Genomic DNA, 16,508 nt, shown 5'->3' with positions numbered 1-16,508 from the left:
GAAATTCCACCGTCAGGGCTTCACTCACGTCAGAGGCGGAAGCCAGTCCTTGTCAGAAGTGGGGGGCGGGGATGGTCCTTGGACTCCCAGATGCAGTGATGCCGTGAGTCACTCACCCCTCAGTGTGAATGGAAACCCCACAAGATCTGTTCCCTCCCTGCCAGCTGCTGAGGACCCATTGCACAGAGATAGCGCTTTTGATGAACTGGGACCCAGCCAAGAAAGGCTGGTCTGGACCGGGGCCAATGGTAGCGCCCTGCTGTAGGACTATTGGCCAGGTAACAAGGAAACACAAGCAAAGGAAAGTGAGCTGTGTCAAGACCCAGCTCCCTGCTTCCCTGAGCATGCCCCCTTCTGTGGCTTCATGCCCACCTTGCTATTGGACCCAGCTATTTGCACCGATGAGTGCTTCTAGGTTCCAAGCTGAGCCCTTCCACAAACTCTGTCTGCACGACCTCCATTCCTCACATCCTTGATGCAAGAGAGAAGTAGGAATTAGGCTCCCCATTTTATAGACAAAAACACAGAGAGGTGGAATGATTTGCCCAAAGTCTGAACCCGTAACTGGTAGAGCTATGTGCGGCTGGGGCAGGTCTCTCCCCTTGTCATGCACCTCCTGCCTACTGTCTCTTGGTTGGAGATATGCCTGGCATTCCTGCCTCTTCACTGGCTACATTTCTGCTGCTAAGACACACTCATTTATTTCTGGGTTCTGGGAAGTGAATTGGGTGGTTGATTTGCAGGAAGCCTGACTCTGGCTGGTTGTTGTCATGGGAAAAGGATGTGGCATTCATCAGGTCAGCCCAGGGCATAAAGCCTTCCATGAGTATTCCACGCATGCTGACTCTCAAGACAGTGGCTTATCCTGGCTGGACAGATGAGGAAGCAGAAGCTCAGAGAGGTTAAGCAACTTGCCTAAGGACACATAAATGCAAATTGGAACAGTGTTCATTCAATGGAGGCTCCCCCTGGGAAATTAACAGCCCACCTTGCATTTCTTTTTTGTTGTTGTTGTTTTGGTACCAGAGATTGAACACAGGGGCACTTAAGCACGGAGCCACATCCCCAGCCCTTTTTCATATTTTATTTACAGACAGGGTCTCACTGAATTGTTTAGTGCCTCGCTTTGTTGCTGAGGCTGGCTTTGAATTCATGATCCTCCTGTCTCAACCTCCAGAGCCATTGGGATTACAGGCATGTACCATCGTGCCCGGCTAAAACTCCACATTTCCAGGCCATCCTGTTTTCATTCTGAGATATCTCCTATGACACTAGAGAAAGCCTCAAACTAGGTACTGACCCTTGCAAAGTGACCAAGAGTCCAGGCAGCCTTCTACAGTGTGTGGTACAACTGGTCCGTTCTGTTTGATGCCTGGGCTCTGCATGGATGGTGGCTTATGGCTCCTAGCTCAGCTCACTTCCCACCTGCACCTCTGCTGCCCCTGTCCCAAATGCAGACTACAGGTCCAACCTGCTACTGTCTATCTGTATTTGTAACAAGCACCCGGTTATTTTTGCAGTGTACACCCTGGATCCCAGGCATAGTCAAATTGCTGAGAAGGGAAGTTGATTGTCTGGGATTTCTCTACGGATCAGCCAGGTCCCACCTGCTTAGAAAATTCCAATAGGAAGGCAAAACTCGAGACATCAATGAGGACCAGTCTCCTGAGGCCTATAATACTGATGGGGAACTAGACTAATGAGGCATTCCAAGTTCCATCCAGAGGGACTCCCTGCAATCATTCACCAGGCTCTGCAGAGCCACAGGGGGCAGACAGGTGTGTTCCTGGTAAATGCCTGATACAGGGAGCTGTGAGCTTGGCAAGCATGAGCAGGGAGGCCTGAGAGGCGGTACAGAGCCACAGGAAGTCAGGAGACCAGGACGGAATCAAGCAGAGGACTTGCCCAAGCCCTGGGCCCTCCTCTCCTGACCTGGGTTTAAAGACAGCAGGAATTGAGCCTGAAACCACATAAGGACAGATGAGCCAAGGCACCAGGTCTATGTGTCTCTCTGCCTCCTTCCTCCCTCTTTGCCTTCCTCCCTCCCTGCTTCTGCACACAGAGGTTTAGAACAAAGAGGGGTTCCTGCAAGTATGGTGACTTGACAGTGCCTTCACCTTCCAGCAGTGGCTCAGAGACCAGTAAGCTGGATCTGCCCTTGGTGGTGGTAGGTGGGCAGGAGCACCCCTGCAGGTTGTGATGTGATCCGGAGGGATCTCTCTTGGTGCCTCAGATCCCCACTTGTAACACAGGCATGCTAGTTCCTGCCACACAGGATCACTGTGAGGACTAGTGGGCTCCAGACACCTGCTGGTACCCTTGGGGCTCTGCCTCAGCTCCTGCCAGCACCTGAGCCAGGGGTTCAAGACCCTGTGCCGATGACCCCCAGGGCCTTCCTGAGCTCGGATCTGTAGTGGGGACCTATTAGAAATTCCCTGTCCCAGAGCCTGGCAGTACCAGCGCCTTGTCTCTGGTTCCTTCTGTTTAGCCCTCATTTTCTTGCGGTGATGTAGGTATAAGGAGAAGGCCACCAAAGCCTATTGCCTCTGCTCAAATCCTGACAGCATCCCCTGCTAGTACTGTGGCAGAGCTGATTTATTTAGCCTTCTGAACCTCAGTTTGTGCATCTGTGGAGTTAATGATTGTACTTGTCTATAAAAATTACTCATTGAGGAATAGTCATGCAGCGCTTGGCAGAGTACCTTGAATGGTGTTAGGCCTACATCAGTGAGTGCTAGGCCTCTGCAGGCCTGTCCTGGCTCAGGAGGATAGGGACTAAAATGTCCAGACCCCCAATCAGAAGATCACATGGCAGCCTGATGATCAACACCAACTGCTAAGCCCAGCACACACCCCCACTGAGCCTCATGGGAGCACAGGGGGGTCCTCCAGGGACAACAGAGGTGCCAGTCGGGGCTGACCCACCAAGGCAGAGTCAGGATAGATGGCAGTTTGTGCAAAGCAGAGCTCCTCGGGGGAAGCTTCTTCCGGTGGCTGGTCTCACCCGCACCCCGCCGCTGCTGTGGTCCAACATTGCATGTTGGGTAGGAGGTCCTCCAGGGACTCACTGCCAAAGGCGGTAGCCTTTCCTGTCTGGCTCCCAGGTGATTCTACTTCCCTTCCTGCGCTGGTCTCTTGACCACTGCAGCAGAGCAGCACCTGCAGCCACACTGGCCGCCATTGAGGGTCCTGGCTCCTCCCACCCTGGGCTGCTCTCTCCTGGCCTTGTCTTCCTGGAACGCTCTCCCCGCCTTCACTGGCTAACACTGCCTTGTCTTCACTTCTCAGCTCATGTGCCACTTCTCCAGGCTTTTCAGAGCCTTTAGGAAAGATGCAAGAACTCCCCACCCCCTCCCACACCTATCTACTTCCTGATATGCCTCTCTCTCCCTGCTGGTGCCCAGCACAGAACCTGGCAGGTGGTGGGTTGGTTCACTGAATTAAATCATGATCAAATCATACTGGATACAAGCTAAACAAAGTCAGGGTGCAATTGTTGGTGCTCACTGAAGAGCTAGAATAGTTTTCTTTTGGGGTGGAGGTAGGGCAAGATGGCATCCAAAAAATGGATATCAAGAGAGCTGGGCAGGGGCTGGGGTCAGAGGGCTTCCCAGAGAGGGAAGAAGGCTGATGCAGATATTGCAAAGGGGGAGGCTGAGGAACAAGCTCATGAGAAAAGAAGGACTCAGGCTGCATATACCTGGCTGAGAAGGGTTGGGGCCAGCATCACTGACTGCCTGCCTAGCGTGAGGAGGGGCCAGGTCCTGCCTCCCAGAGGCTCCACACTAGACCCCTGCCCTGCCCTTGCCTCGGTACAAGGAATAGGACCCTGTAGGCAAGAGGTGCTCAGTGACCACTCGTTGACTGAATGACTGGATAGACAGACGAATGAACAGATGGATGGACCAGAGTGTATGGATAATAAGTTAGTGAGTCCAATACTATTTAATGCAAGGAAATGCGATAAAAATGAGAATATATTTTGATTCCAACAGTCTATTCTAGAGAAGTCAGAAAGAATCAGAAAAGAACAACTTCTTTGTATCACATAGGAATGACCCATCTGTTAAGGTGACATATGCCCCATTATCCAAGGGAATGGGTCAGAAACTCAGGAGCTGGAAGTTAGGTGCTCCTTAAGCAAAAGCAGGCAGCCAGCCATGGGCACCTTCATGGAAGGCCTCCCCAAGATCCCTTCCCCAGGGCTCACCAGTCCACACATTGATATGAGAACAGCTGGCCAGGACTGAGGGAAGGTCTAGCCCTCCTGTCCGTGAGCCACCCTCCAACTTAGGGAACACTCTGAGTCCCATGGTGTCTTCCCATGACCACCAGTGGGATCTGAACCCTAGGGAGATTAGAAGGACCCAGCCCAAGAAGCAATGGATGGTCCTGATGAAGACTCTGCGCACACGTGGCGGGTGGGGCTGATATGCATCTCCCTCCGGCCTGGGAGCATTTTCTGAAGGGTCCAAGGTTGCGGCTGCTCACACTTGTTCCTACCTGCTTGCACCTGGAGTCAGATGAAGAGAAACACGGAGGCACCCGCGTCCCCACATACACAGGCACAGGAGACAAACACACACAAGCACACAGCGAACAGACCTGTTCACCCACAGCAGAACACACAGAGGGACAGTACACAGCCACAGGGAGCAGCCAACAGGAGACTCACGTGGCAGGAAGCTGACTCAGGAGCCCAGTGGGCCAGTTGGAGCCAGAGGTTGGGGTAGCTCTGATGCTGAGGGAGGGCTAAAAATGAAGATGAATGAGGCCCTTCCAGAAGCCTCGGAGTCTGCCGGGCAGCTCATTCATCTTCCTCACCTGGGGATGCCAAGAAGGCTCTGCAGCTCAGGGTGCAGGGTGTTGACAGATCAGTCCTCCACTGGGCCACAGAGTTATGAATCGCTCCATCCGGCCAGTGCACCCCCGTCCAGGGTGGCTGATAAGACTTTAGGCCAGACTGGAACAGTGGCAGTACAAGGGACTCAGAGACCCCCCAGTCAACAAGTGGGGACCCTGTGGCCAAGAGAGGCAAGGACTGAAGCAGACTGCAAGGCCTGACTGTTGTGGGGTTCCTGAGTGGGGCAGGGGCTGGGAGCTTTCTGAAGTGTCCCCAGAGGAGCAGCTGCTGTGCTCTGGCTCACCACCTTTAGATGCTCCTCCCTTGGGGCTGGGGGCAGAGAGCAGGCCCATGAGGCTGCTCCATGTCCTGCCCAGGGAGGAGCAAAGGCTGCGGGACCTGGGCAGGTGCTGGGTGACGGGGGTGTGTGCCTGGGAGGAGGCAGGGGATCAGCAGGTACCAGGGGAGATGGCCTCGCAGCTCAGCCCCTACTCAGGGTCCTTTGTTTCTCCCTCTCTGCCATCTTCCTTCCAGATCAATTTTGTATTTTTGTTCAACATTGTCAGAATCCTAATGACAAAATTACGAGCCTCCACCACATCAGAGACGATTCAGTACAGGTATGGGAATACCTGGGTGTCTTGACCCTGGCAGGGGGGAAGTGAGGAGGTCATCTGGGCCTTCCTCGGCTCCAGGCAGAGCCCTCTGTGCTCACCCAGGGAGTTGCTCAGTCTCCCAAAAGCAGCACGGGCAGAGCGGCCCCATCTTCTGCCTGAGTGGGGTGCTGTCTACGGCGCAGACTCAGGACTCTCATCACCCTCTCACCCGCAGGAAGGCGGTGAAGGCCACCCTGGTCCTCCTGCCTCTGCTGGGCATCACCTACATGCTCTTCTTCGTCAATCCTGGTGAGGACGACCTGTCCCAGATTGTGTTCATCTACTTCAACTCCTTCCTGCAGTCCTTCCAGGTGGGCACCCCAGCTGCAGGGAGCTCTCCTGACCTGGAAGCTCAGAGACAGGGATTGGCGCACACACTCAGAACCCGCCTGGCCCCAGGCGCCAGCTTGGACCTGAGTCCTGGCCTTACTCATTATCCCGGCCTCAGGGCTCAGGCATCCCAGCACTTCCTCTGAGGATTCAGGGTGGCTCCAACCCTGACACCCTGGGACAGGCCACAAAATGTTGAGGAGGCTAGAAACCCAGCTCTAGGCCAGAGAGCACCCCTCACTCAGCCTGGACCTGGTATACTGTCCCTGGAGGGCTGCAGCCCCTCCAGCTCTGTCCCCTGGGGTCCTGGGTCGGTGTCCCCCGCCCAACCTGTCCCCCACCCCACCTTCCAGGCAGAGTGCTTCCTCGCCAGGCCCTGACTGCTCCCTCCTTCCTTCCTAGGGTTTCTTCGTGTCTGTCTTCTACTGCTTCTTCAATGGAGAGGTATGAAGGGGGCCCTCTGGGTGGCCTGGGCTCTCGGGGTCCTCAGACTCCACTTTGGGGTGTTTTCAGTCAAGCTGCCCAGCCTTTCAGGAAGGTCTAGTCCTTGGCTCTGCTCGGCTCTGTCCTGGAGGAAGGAGGGGAAGGGACTCCTCCTGCAGGGCCCGCAGCCAGTTTAGAGGGTCAACTGCGCAGACCAGAATAGCATGCCAGGGCCCCGTGCGTGCCCTTGGGGAGCCAGGTGAGTAGGGTGCCCAAGCTGCAGGGTTTCATGGGAGACCGATGCCAAAGCAGAGGTGGTGACAGGAAGCCTCCAGAAAGAGGTGAGGCTTTGCTATGCAATCACTACTTTATGGACTCAGATGAAAAGAGACCAGCCCATAACCTCCACCCTCCACAGAAAAGAACACATGACCTGGGCAGACTCTGGGGGTGCCTGGCAGCAGGTAAAACCTGGCTAGCTAAGGAGACCCAGAATCCAAGTGAGTCACCAGGGAGATGCAAACCCAGGCAGTGGTGGGTGAGGATTTGCAGACACACTCTAAGGCCTGAGAGCTTCCAGATACCCCAGATGGACACAAGCACCCTCCTGAGGCCACGTGGCCTGCAACTGCAGTGAATGATGGGCACCTATGTAGGCTGTGTCTGTCCACTGAAGATGGGCCTGGATGCAGAGCCCAGCAGTGAAGGCTAGAAACCCAGCTCCAGGCCAGAGACCACTCTGGCCCTGCAGACCAGAGGGCAGCGGGGAAAGGAGCTGCTGAAGCAAGCAACTGACGTTTTTGTTTGTTGGTACTAGATTGAACTCAGGAGCACTCTACCCCTGAGTTACCGCCCCATCTTTTTTTTTTTTTTTTTTTTTTTTTTTTTGAGACAGGGTCTCACTAAATTTCTGAGGCCAGCCTTGAACCTTGAACTGGAGAGTCTCCTGTCTCAGCCTCCTGAATCTCTAGGATTACAAGCGTGTGGCAGGATGCCCACGTAACAATGGATATTTATGTATTTATGTAACATTGATTCTGTTCCAGCCACGTGCTGGACTAGAATGCAAGAGATGATCCATTTGACAGAATTCTTCCCTTCAGTACAAACGAGAACAGGTCCGACCAGGCTTAAAAATAAATGGAGGTGATGGAGGCGTTCTCTTTCTGTTTTGGGCAGTTTGTGCTGCACAGGGAAGGTGAGGACTGCAGAGGAGGGGGTGACAGTCCTTCCTAAGGAGGAGGAAGCCAGGGACATGTGCACTGGGGTCACCTCCCAGGCCTGAGGGAATAGAGCCCAGGGGGCTGAAGGGGCTGGTCTACAAAGCCTCTGTTTGCTCTTTTTTTTTTTTTTCAGTTATAGATGATACAGCACCTTGATGTATTTATTTTTATGTGGTGCTGAGGAGTGAACCCAGTGCCTCACAATGCTAGGCGAGCGCTCTACCACTGAGCCACAGCCTCCTCTGCAGTCGCTGGGGAGCAGGAGTGTGGGGAGCAGGAGTGTGGAGAGCAGGAGTGTGGGGAGCAGGAGTGGGGTGGCAGAGTGTCCAAAGGAAACTGGACACTTCAGAAGGGTAACTTGGAACAAAGGAAGTGGGGGGGCTGGGCTTCTCCAGGAGAGTGACAGGGGAGCCTCAGAGAGAGCCTGCAGCAAGGTGGCAATGGGGTCAGGGAAGGACCTCGGTTTTGCCCCCCTCTTTAACAGCTCTGTGAGGGGGCAGGGGGTAGGGGACATGGCAGCCTGGTGGGCCACTGAGTCTCCCCTCCCTGCAGGTGCGCTCAGCTGTGAGGAAGAGATGGCACCGCTGGCAGGACCATCACTCTCTCCGAGTGCCTGTGGCCCGGGCCATGTCCATCCCCACGTCACCCACAAGGATCAGCTTCCACAGCATCAAGCAGACAGCTGCCGTGTGACCCCTTGTCACCCACCTGTCCATCATCCTCCACCCTCGAGGCAGCTTCCCCGTCCTCCTCTGTCTTCTTCCCTGGACCCTCTGGCCATGCAGGCACTGGTGGCATAGGGGAAGGGAGGGAAGAGGCCAGCCCTCCAGCCGGGCAGGAAAGAGAGGGTGCAGCCATGGGAGAGGCTCCAAGGGACCAGGGCCACTGAAGCCACAAGCCTCCCGCAGGAGGGAGAAGAGGGATCCACCCCCCTGAGAAGAGCCGGTCAGATGTCATTCAACATTTGCCCACCGCTGGATCCGCACTGTAGCTCCATTCACAGATGAAGAAACTGAGGCTCAGAGAAGGCAAGGGGCTGCACCCAAGTCACACAGCTGGTTACCCCACTCATGGTACCCGCAGCTGGCTGATGGGCTGCCTTTGCTCGCAGCCCTCTGCCGCCACACTCAGGGGCGCCCTCTGCTGTCAGAGGAGTTAAAGATCAACTCAGCTGGCCCCATCCCAGGGGCTGTCAGCTAGGGAAGCCTCCCCTTTGCCCTGCCCCTATCCGTGCTGTCATCCACCCCCTCCCCAGCGGCCCAGCCCCTGGGGCTTCAGGAAGGTTGCTAGCTTCTGAGCCTGATGTCCCCTCTGGAGAGACCTTTTCTCATCTCATTGCTGGGGGTGGAGGGGCAGATGAGAGGGATAGGCAACCAGGGCAGCCATGCGTGAAGGCCAGCCAGACACACAGTGGACAGAATGGGGAGCAGGGGTGTGGGGGGTGGGAGGAAAAGAGCAGGGTGGAGAGAGTCAAAACCAAAGTTGTGTCTCTGGTGGTTGGAACTAATCCCCCAGCCCCTTCTCAGACTGGGCTTCAGCCTCCCCCGATACGACATCTCTACTCTCTGTGAAATAAACGGTGACTCTATGAAAACGGCCTCCTTCAGGTCAAGTGAGAAGGCATGGGAGAGGTGGTGTGGTCAAGGATGGGGCTGAGTCTGCAGGGCACAGCCATGCCCTCCCTCAGTAGTGGAGATGCTGGCCCTGGCCCAGGCAGTCCTGCCTCTCTGACCTGTAGTAGGAGTCGTGTCTTCATGGTCAAAGTGCCTACAGGTCCAGTCCTTCCCTGTCACTCTCCCAGGCTGACATCTGTCCCCAGCCCCAATTCAGACAGAGGAGGTACACAACTCGGCCACCACAGCAGGGCCAGTCCAAGGGCAAGGGTTCTGGAATCCACAAGGAAGGGTGGCCACGGCCCCTCAGACCCCATGAGTGACAGCCCACGGGACAGTTTCCAGGTTGGCCTCCATCCCTGGGCCACTCTGGGAGGGTGGCAGACATCAAGGGGAGGGAAAAGTTGCCGAGCCATTGGTATGAAAGAGCTTTCGCTCTAGGTACCCCCGCAAAAATAAATTTTGAAAAAGTATGTATCCCATCTTGTACATTCTTAATGTGGCATTTAGTAAGTTTTCAAACATCCAAAGGATGTGATTTCTGGCATCTGGTAAATATTTACATTTTAAAATCAAGCCCAGTCTGAGAAGGGGCTGGGGGATCAGTTCCAACCACAACACTTTATAATACAATAAATGGAACCTAAACAACGCAGTGACTTAACACCCATCTGTCATTAACTCTGACTTTAACTCATCTGTCATTAAAAAATAAAGTTGAACCAGCTCTTCATTAACAAGTGGAAATTGGTTGGCTGCAGTGGAACAGATGGCTGGGAACAGATATCAGCCTGAGAGAGTGACACACCTGCAATCCTGGCCACTCATTGACTAAGGGAGATAGGTCACAAAGGGCTAGGAGGGTAGCCCAGTGATAAAGTATTTACCCAGGGCATCTGAGACCCTGGGTTCAATCCCCAGTGTCACAAAAAAAAAGATCAAAAATTACATTATTTCCTTTCTCCCCCCATCTTTATTTTTAATTTTTTTTTTGTGTGTGTGTGGTTGTAGATGAACAGCATGCCTTTATTTTGTTTATTTCTATGTGGTGCTGAGGATCGAACTCAGTGCTGCACATGTGCTAGGCAAGCGCTCTGCCACTGAGCTATAGCCCCAGCCCTCCCTGATTTATTTAAATTATTTACTTTTATGTGGTGCTGAGGTTCAAACCCAGTGCCTCACATTTGCTAGGCAAGCGCTCTACCATTGAGCCATCACCCAGCCTGCATTATTTCTTCTGTATCTCATATCTTCATCCTACTGCTCCTACATAATTTTATAGTGATACAATACTTTTCATGGTTGAAAGTATTATTAACCACTGAGCCACATCTCCAGCCTATATTTTACAGACAGGGTCTCACTAAGTTGCTTAGGGCCTCACTAAGTTGCTGAGGCTGGCTTTGAACTCTTGATCCTCCTGCCTCCGCCTCCTGAACTGCTGGGATAACGATCGTTTCTTTTTTGCACTACTCATACATGCTAGGCAAGGACTCTGCCATCGAGCTACATCTTGAAGCCCTTCTTTCATCCTTCTTCATTCCTTCTTTTCTTTATTTCTTTCTTTCTTTTATTCCTTCCTTTCATTATTATTTTAAATTTTATTTTGAGACAGGGTCTTGTGAAGATGCCCAGGCTGGCCCGGAACTTGTGATCCTCCTGCCTTAGCCTCCCAGGCAGTGGGGATTATGGGCTGTACCATTGCTCCCAGATGATTGAAAGTCTTGTAGCTCACATTCTCAAACTCATCTGCCACAAAATATGTTTTTGAATTGAAGATAAAGTACTTAATCTCCTGTGATCAAATGTTCTGTTTTTGAAAGTATTCTAGAATAAGTATTACAACCTTTTTTGTATATATAAAATGTACTAACAATTGATTAGGGAAACATTAATTACTGAACATTTTTATAAGTAACTGTTAAGCCTAAAAAGAAACATTTATTGAAAGCACACCTTAATGAAATCCATAGTTCAATTGCTCATGATTCTATGGATAATTTTACTGCAAGAATGAATTAGAACTCAAGATCAATTTTTTTTTTCTGTCTTTCATTTTTGCTAGCTATGTGTGCTGAGGAGACTTTTCAAATAAATAAGCAGACACTATAGCAATGCCACTCAATTTTCTATAATCTTTCTGAGATGTTTGCCCCAAATTGCATGTCAGCTTGTCATCAAAAATGATCTCTCAGTTGACCACTTAAGTCCTTTTTACATTTGACTGAAAAAAAAACCATGAAATGATCAGGCTTACAGTGGCCTTTGTTTGCCTGGTCCCGGCTCATTCAGTGTCTCACCACCCACCACGGTGTCTCAGGTTGTGTTGGCTGGGGGCGATTGGTGAAGGGTTTCAACGCTCACACTAGAAAGTGCGCCAGAATGTGAGACACGCTGGGCACAAGCCCTGCTTCTCTTGCCAGGTGGGAGAGGCAGCTAGGGTGCCCACCTTGCTTTCTCAGGACACAGAGCTCAAGCTCCTCTCGGACAGACTCCCCGACTCCCCTGAGGTGCGGCGATGACCACGTCTATTAGCATCACAGACGCTCTTGAAAAGAGGTGCAAATGGTTCAGCCCAAAAGGCCGCTTGGAAAGCTCTGTTCAGAGGAAGGCACTGAGCTGGATGCTCATCAGAGTAGACACTGTCAGCCTCAGTGCCAATCCCCTGTCACTCATCAGTGCTCCTCAACACAGTCATTGGCCTGTTATCTCTCCTGTCGTGATCTCTGCTAGGAGGCTAGACCTGCCCAGTCCATCACCATGAAGAGCATTACATTTTCCAGACTTTTTTCTAGCAGTTTCTGTCCTGCTCTCTTTCTGGTTGGGTAGAGATTCCACCCTAGCACGGCACCCCCTTGTTACCTGGACTCCTGGTCACGGCCCTCACAGAGCTCTGCCCTTGACATTCATGGGAGCCATTAGACCATCTCACTGGGTCCTCATTAGGGGTCTGCTCCTTGCAGCCACGCCAGTTCTCATTAGTGTCTGCTTCGGAGCTGGCAGTCACTTGCTGAATGGCTTTCCTGGAAAGTAGCCTCATTAGCAGACTCTCCTTTGTAGCAAGGAACTTGCAGCAACCAGACCCTGAGGGCCCTTGGACTCCTTGGTTAACCCTTCCACACACCCTGGTTTAGGAAGCTGAGGAAGACTTGCGTCCATGAGGGGATTCCTCACTCCAGCCGAGTCCCATGCCCAGTGACACACACAGAGCCCTGACCCCAGCCCCAATCATCAAAGTGGGGCCAAAAAGTGTCTGCTGGGGTAGCCACTAAATCACAGACATGGCTGCAGGAGTGGTGAGGGATGAGCATCTGTGGGGCCAGAACTGGAAGGTGAGCTTGGAGGGTCCATGAAGGAGGTGCTACCTGAGGCCAGAAGAGCCCTGGTTCTCTATGGAGGATGGCTGGCCAGCATCAGAGAAGATGGATGTAAGATGGATCCAAGACGTTGACAGAAAGTGACCCCAACGTGCAGGCTGTGTAGAGATGGACACACACAGCCCTCTGGTGTGGAGGCAAACACTCCTGGGGCTGCAGAGGGAGGCCCAGGTGACTGTGAGCTGTGTGCATGAAATGAAAGCATGGAGACTCCCAGAAACATGCAAATCAACCCCAAGACAGATGGACACACAGCCATCTGTCATTCACTGTCCATTAATTTGGCACCCATGTGGTCCAGCAATGGAAATGATGGGCATAGGGCAGGTCACTCTTTCAAGACACTCAGAAACCTTGGGAAGAAATGGCTCTGAAACCAGCATGAAGTGAAAACAGGAAAGAGACCTGGGCCTCTGCTCTTACTGGGTGGGTCTCTGGTGTCCACTTCCGCATGACACAGTGCAGGGAGAGACAGCAGCCTGCACCTGTCCTTGGACCTCTGCTTTGTCTGGGTTGCCTGGCCTACACCCAAGGCGGCTAAGCCAGATGGGGCTCCTGGGCACAACAGCCTGTACTTCCCTCCATTGCCCTCCACTGCCCTCCACTACCCTCCCACTTCCCACCACTTACCTCCCAGGCCCTGGGGCTCCTGGACACCACACAGACTGCTCTTGCATCTTGAGCATCTTCAGGGCCCACAGGCAGGTGGAGAGCAGGTGCAAGTAGGTGCTGCAGGGGCTGTCCCAGGAGGGACAGGTGCAGGGACCGGTGAAGGGCATGCTCAGGCCATCCATTCACATGTCATGGGGCACCTGAGAGCAGCTGCAGGTCCCTGAGGCACTGGGGAGAATTCTGTCCTTGAGTGACATTTCAGCCAGCCAAAGGAGAGTCCTGTGGTTAAGAGGTATGCCGTGATGGAACTGGTGGCTGAGGGGAAGGAGTGCAGGAGAGAACTAAAGAAGCCAGACCCCTCCAGCCACAGAGCCTCCTGAGGGGGCTGCTGGACCTCCCTTGCAGCCAACAGGGTGGTGGTGGCTACAGGTTTTGGAAGTTGGTCTTTCCAGGCTCAGTGGCAACTAGGAATCTGCAAGTTTCCCAAGCCCTTCGCCAGTTTCGATTGCCATCTGTGTGGGAGGCAGCACACAAGGACACCAGCCCTGTCTGTTCTTCCCACTACATTATACACCCACGCTTGTGTACTGCAGAGAGTGAAGGTAAGACCTTTTTGGAAACATCTAAGGGTAGCAGGAGAGGAGGAGACATGTTTAAAACATGTAAATTTACTCATCAATATGCCTAGTAGGGTTTCCAGGCTCTGCCCCTAAGACACCACTGAATCTCCAGAGGGGGCTGTGCCACTTAGAGATGCTAATTAGCAGGTGTAGCAGGTGGAATAGGCGGAAGGCGGGCTGACATTGCTGCCCTGAGCTCAGCAGAGATGAGTTTCCTTCAGATTTCCTGCTGGGAATTCCTTTTCCTTTCTTTCTTTTCTTTTTTTTTTTTTTTTTTTTTTTAATTTCTTAAATTTTCTGGGCACTGGGGATTATTGAACCCACTATAACTCTACCATTCTACCACTGAGGCAGGGTCTTGCTAACCAGGCCCAGGCTGGCCAGAACTTGCAATCCTCCTGCCTCAGCCTCCGGAGTCCCTGGGATTACAAGTGTGCACCCACCCTGCTCCGGGTTTCTTCAGTCAGGCCTTAAGGCCCTGCCCTCAGGGGCTGTAGTTTGATGGGAGAGCCCACCATCAGGGTGGCCTTGGGATCCACCAGGAACTTCTGCCAAATGGCTCTTTCCTTCCAGCGCCAGGCAGACCTGGACCCTTTGAGGGCTCCTCTAGCAATCTTTGCAAGCTCCAGTGCCAGGCTGGGAATTATTCCTGGGGACACATGCCATCATTTATGCCCACAGCAAAAGCTCTACCCCGACTGGAACTCTAGACACGCTCTTTGATTAAACTGGCCTTCCTATGGTCCTACCCAGACCTAGACGAACCCATAGGCTGGACTCCAGTGCTAGCCAGAAAGACAGACTACTAGCTCCACATGAGGGAAAACCCATTGTCGGGCTCCATACCTGGCCCACGCCCTCCCCACCCTCCACTCCACTGGGTTGCCAGTGTCCCCTCTTCTTCACTTCACACACACGACCATCTGGGAGCATGAGAGCCTCCACCTACCCTCCAGACTCCCCCGCAGGTGTCCCCAGACTAACCTCACCTGAGGAGCCCCAGGCCTGGTTGGAGCCTGACTTCCTGCGGGCAAAGGATACATGCTGTCCTTCACCAGTTCTTAAAGATGGGACCAGACATAGCTGGCTCCAGCTAGCCTGGGTTTATTCCTGAGGTCCTGGTGCAGGTACTAGCACGCCTTTTACTCTCAGGTGTCCTGATTTGCATGACACATTTTATGACCACCCTACCTAAACCCCACATTTATCTGAGCCCACGGTAGGGGCCACAGATGCTGTTTGAATAAATGAAAATGGAGGCCATATCCACAGGAAATTCTGAATATTTAACTACTGCACTTTGGGAAGATAATTAAAGTAGAAGGAACCTTCTGAGGCCAAGTCCCATCTTAATATCTTCTGGTTGTGTAACTGAGTAAGCAAAGGAGAGAGGAACTAACAATTCTCAACCGGGAAGAAAACTGTCCTTCAGCCTCTGCTGTGAATACAACAAAGTAATTAATTGTGCTTCTTAATTATCTCTGCAGGGCGCTGAGTAAGGTCCCCTCTGGTTCCCAGAGGTCCACCCTCAATAAACAACCTGGCATCATGAATCTCCAGGGCGATACCTTTGGACCCCGGAAGGAAGAAAAACGTGCAGACTCATCATTCTTTCTTTCAACTCAAGTTCCAGTTTGCGGGGGAAGGTCAGTGGGGGGGGGCATGAGCACCTCTGCAGTGGCCTCTATTCCTTTTATTTGTCCTGCTCAATCCAATATGCTTTTATAAGAATCCATATTTCCACTTGCCCAGTTGGGAATTTCCAGAATGTTCTCTATGGAGATTGTTCCCCCAGTTCCTAATCAAATGAGCAACCCCAGCCCTGGTGTCTTCCAAATCCATCTCATCCCTCAAATTGAAACAGACTCTGGGTGACCACTCCTCCCAACCCTAAATTGCAGACTTGAATGTTAAGGTCTTTCTACCTAAGGAATGAGGTAGCAGTGCTACTGGGACTCCTGTAAAGGAGAGGTCTGAAGGAAGAGGTCCTCCCATGGCCAGAAGCCAGAAAAATACAGACTTATATAAAATAGTGCATGCCATTTCTACAGAAATCCTCCAAGAAGCTATGGACCCAAGCTTAAAAGTCCCTGGCCTCAAGAGAATATTTAAATGCTCTCTTTTGGCTAATAAGAATTTCCCAATATGCTGGTGCTCAAGCCTTGCTGTTTGAGAAGCAGTAAGGAACTTCAGGCAGGTTTCTGAGTCCCATCCCAGACCTGCAGCGGCACTCAGGAGGTGTGGACTCCACTGTGACAGGCGCAGAGTGGCTCCCTAGGCTGTTTCCCACTGTGCTCATCTCCCCGGGGCACCACTGCACTAGATGGCCTCACCTTCCAGGCCAGGCCAAGCACTCCTCCTGGCCACACTCACTGTATGTTATTTCCCCACCACCCTGTGAAGGGCTTGGGACAGGGCCACTTCTGGTGCAGCCCTGAACTACTAGCCCCAATAACCAGGAATCAGCTATCTTCTGGGTACCTCACCCAACCCCGGAACTCTTGCCCCTGGAACTCTTTAAGTCTTAGTTATTTCACCTAGAACCTCTTCAGAGTCTACGAGTCTTATAAAGATTTTTAAATTTAGCCAGACACAGTGGCATACTCCTGTAATCCCAGAGGCTCAGGAGGCTGAGGCAGGAGGATCTCAAGTTCAAAGCCAGTGAGGCACTAAGCAACTCAGTAAGACCCTGTCTCTAAATAAAATATACAGTAGGGCTGGGGATGAGGCTCAGTGGTTGAGTGTCCCTAAGTTCTATCCCTAGTACATTAAAAAAAAAAAATGTGTAGTTTCACTTTTTGGATGACCTTA

General features: G+C 52.4%; 1 protein-coding gene across 4 annotated transcripts in view; it reads left to right on the top strand.

The window, feature by feature from the left end:
* Window positions 1-8,662, top strand: part of Crhr2 (corticotropin releasing hormone receptor 2) — a 45,642-nt gene extending 36,980 nt beyond the window's left edge. For all 4 annotated transcript variants that reach the window (XM_076863765.2, XM_076863760.2, XM_076863768.2 and 1 more), the window contains 4 exons: window positions 5,378-5,463; window positions 5,675-5,810; window positions 6,232-6,273; window positions 8,028-8,662. In XM_076863765.2, the coding sequence (XP_076719880.1) occupies window positions 5,378-5,463; window positions 5,675-5,810; window positions 6,232-6,273; window positions 8,028-8,168 (405 nt within the window). In that variant the 3' untranslated portion in view covers window positions 8,169-8,662. The remainder of the gene's footprint in view (window positions 1-5,377; window positions 5,464-5,674; window positions 5,811-6,231; window positions 6,274-8,027) is intronic.
* Window positions 8,663-16,508: the final 7,846 nt, after the last annotated feature.

Source organism: Callospermophilus lateralis, chromosome 1, assembly GCF_048772815.1.
Source record: "Callospermophilus lateralis isolate mCalLat2 chromosome 1, mCalLat2.hap1, whole genome shotgun sequence".
In the NCBI taxonomy this organism is placed as follows: domain Eukaryota; kingdom Metazoa; phylum Chordata; class Mammalia; order Rodentia; family Sciuridae; genus Callospermophilus; species Callospermophilus lateralis.
This window is presented reverse-complemented; position numbering and strand designations above follow the sequence as displayed.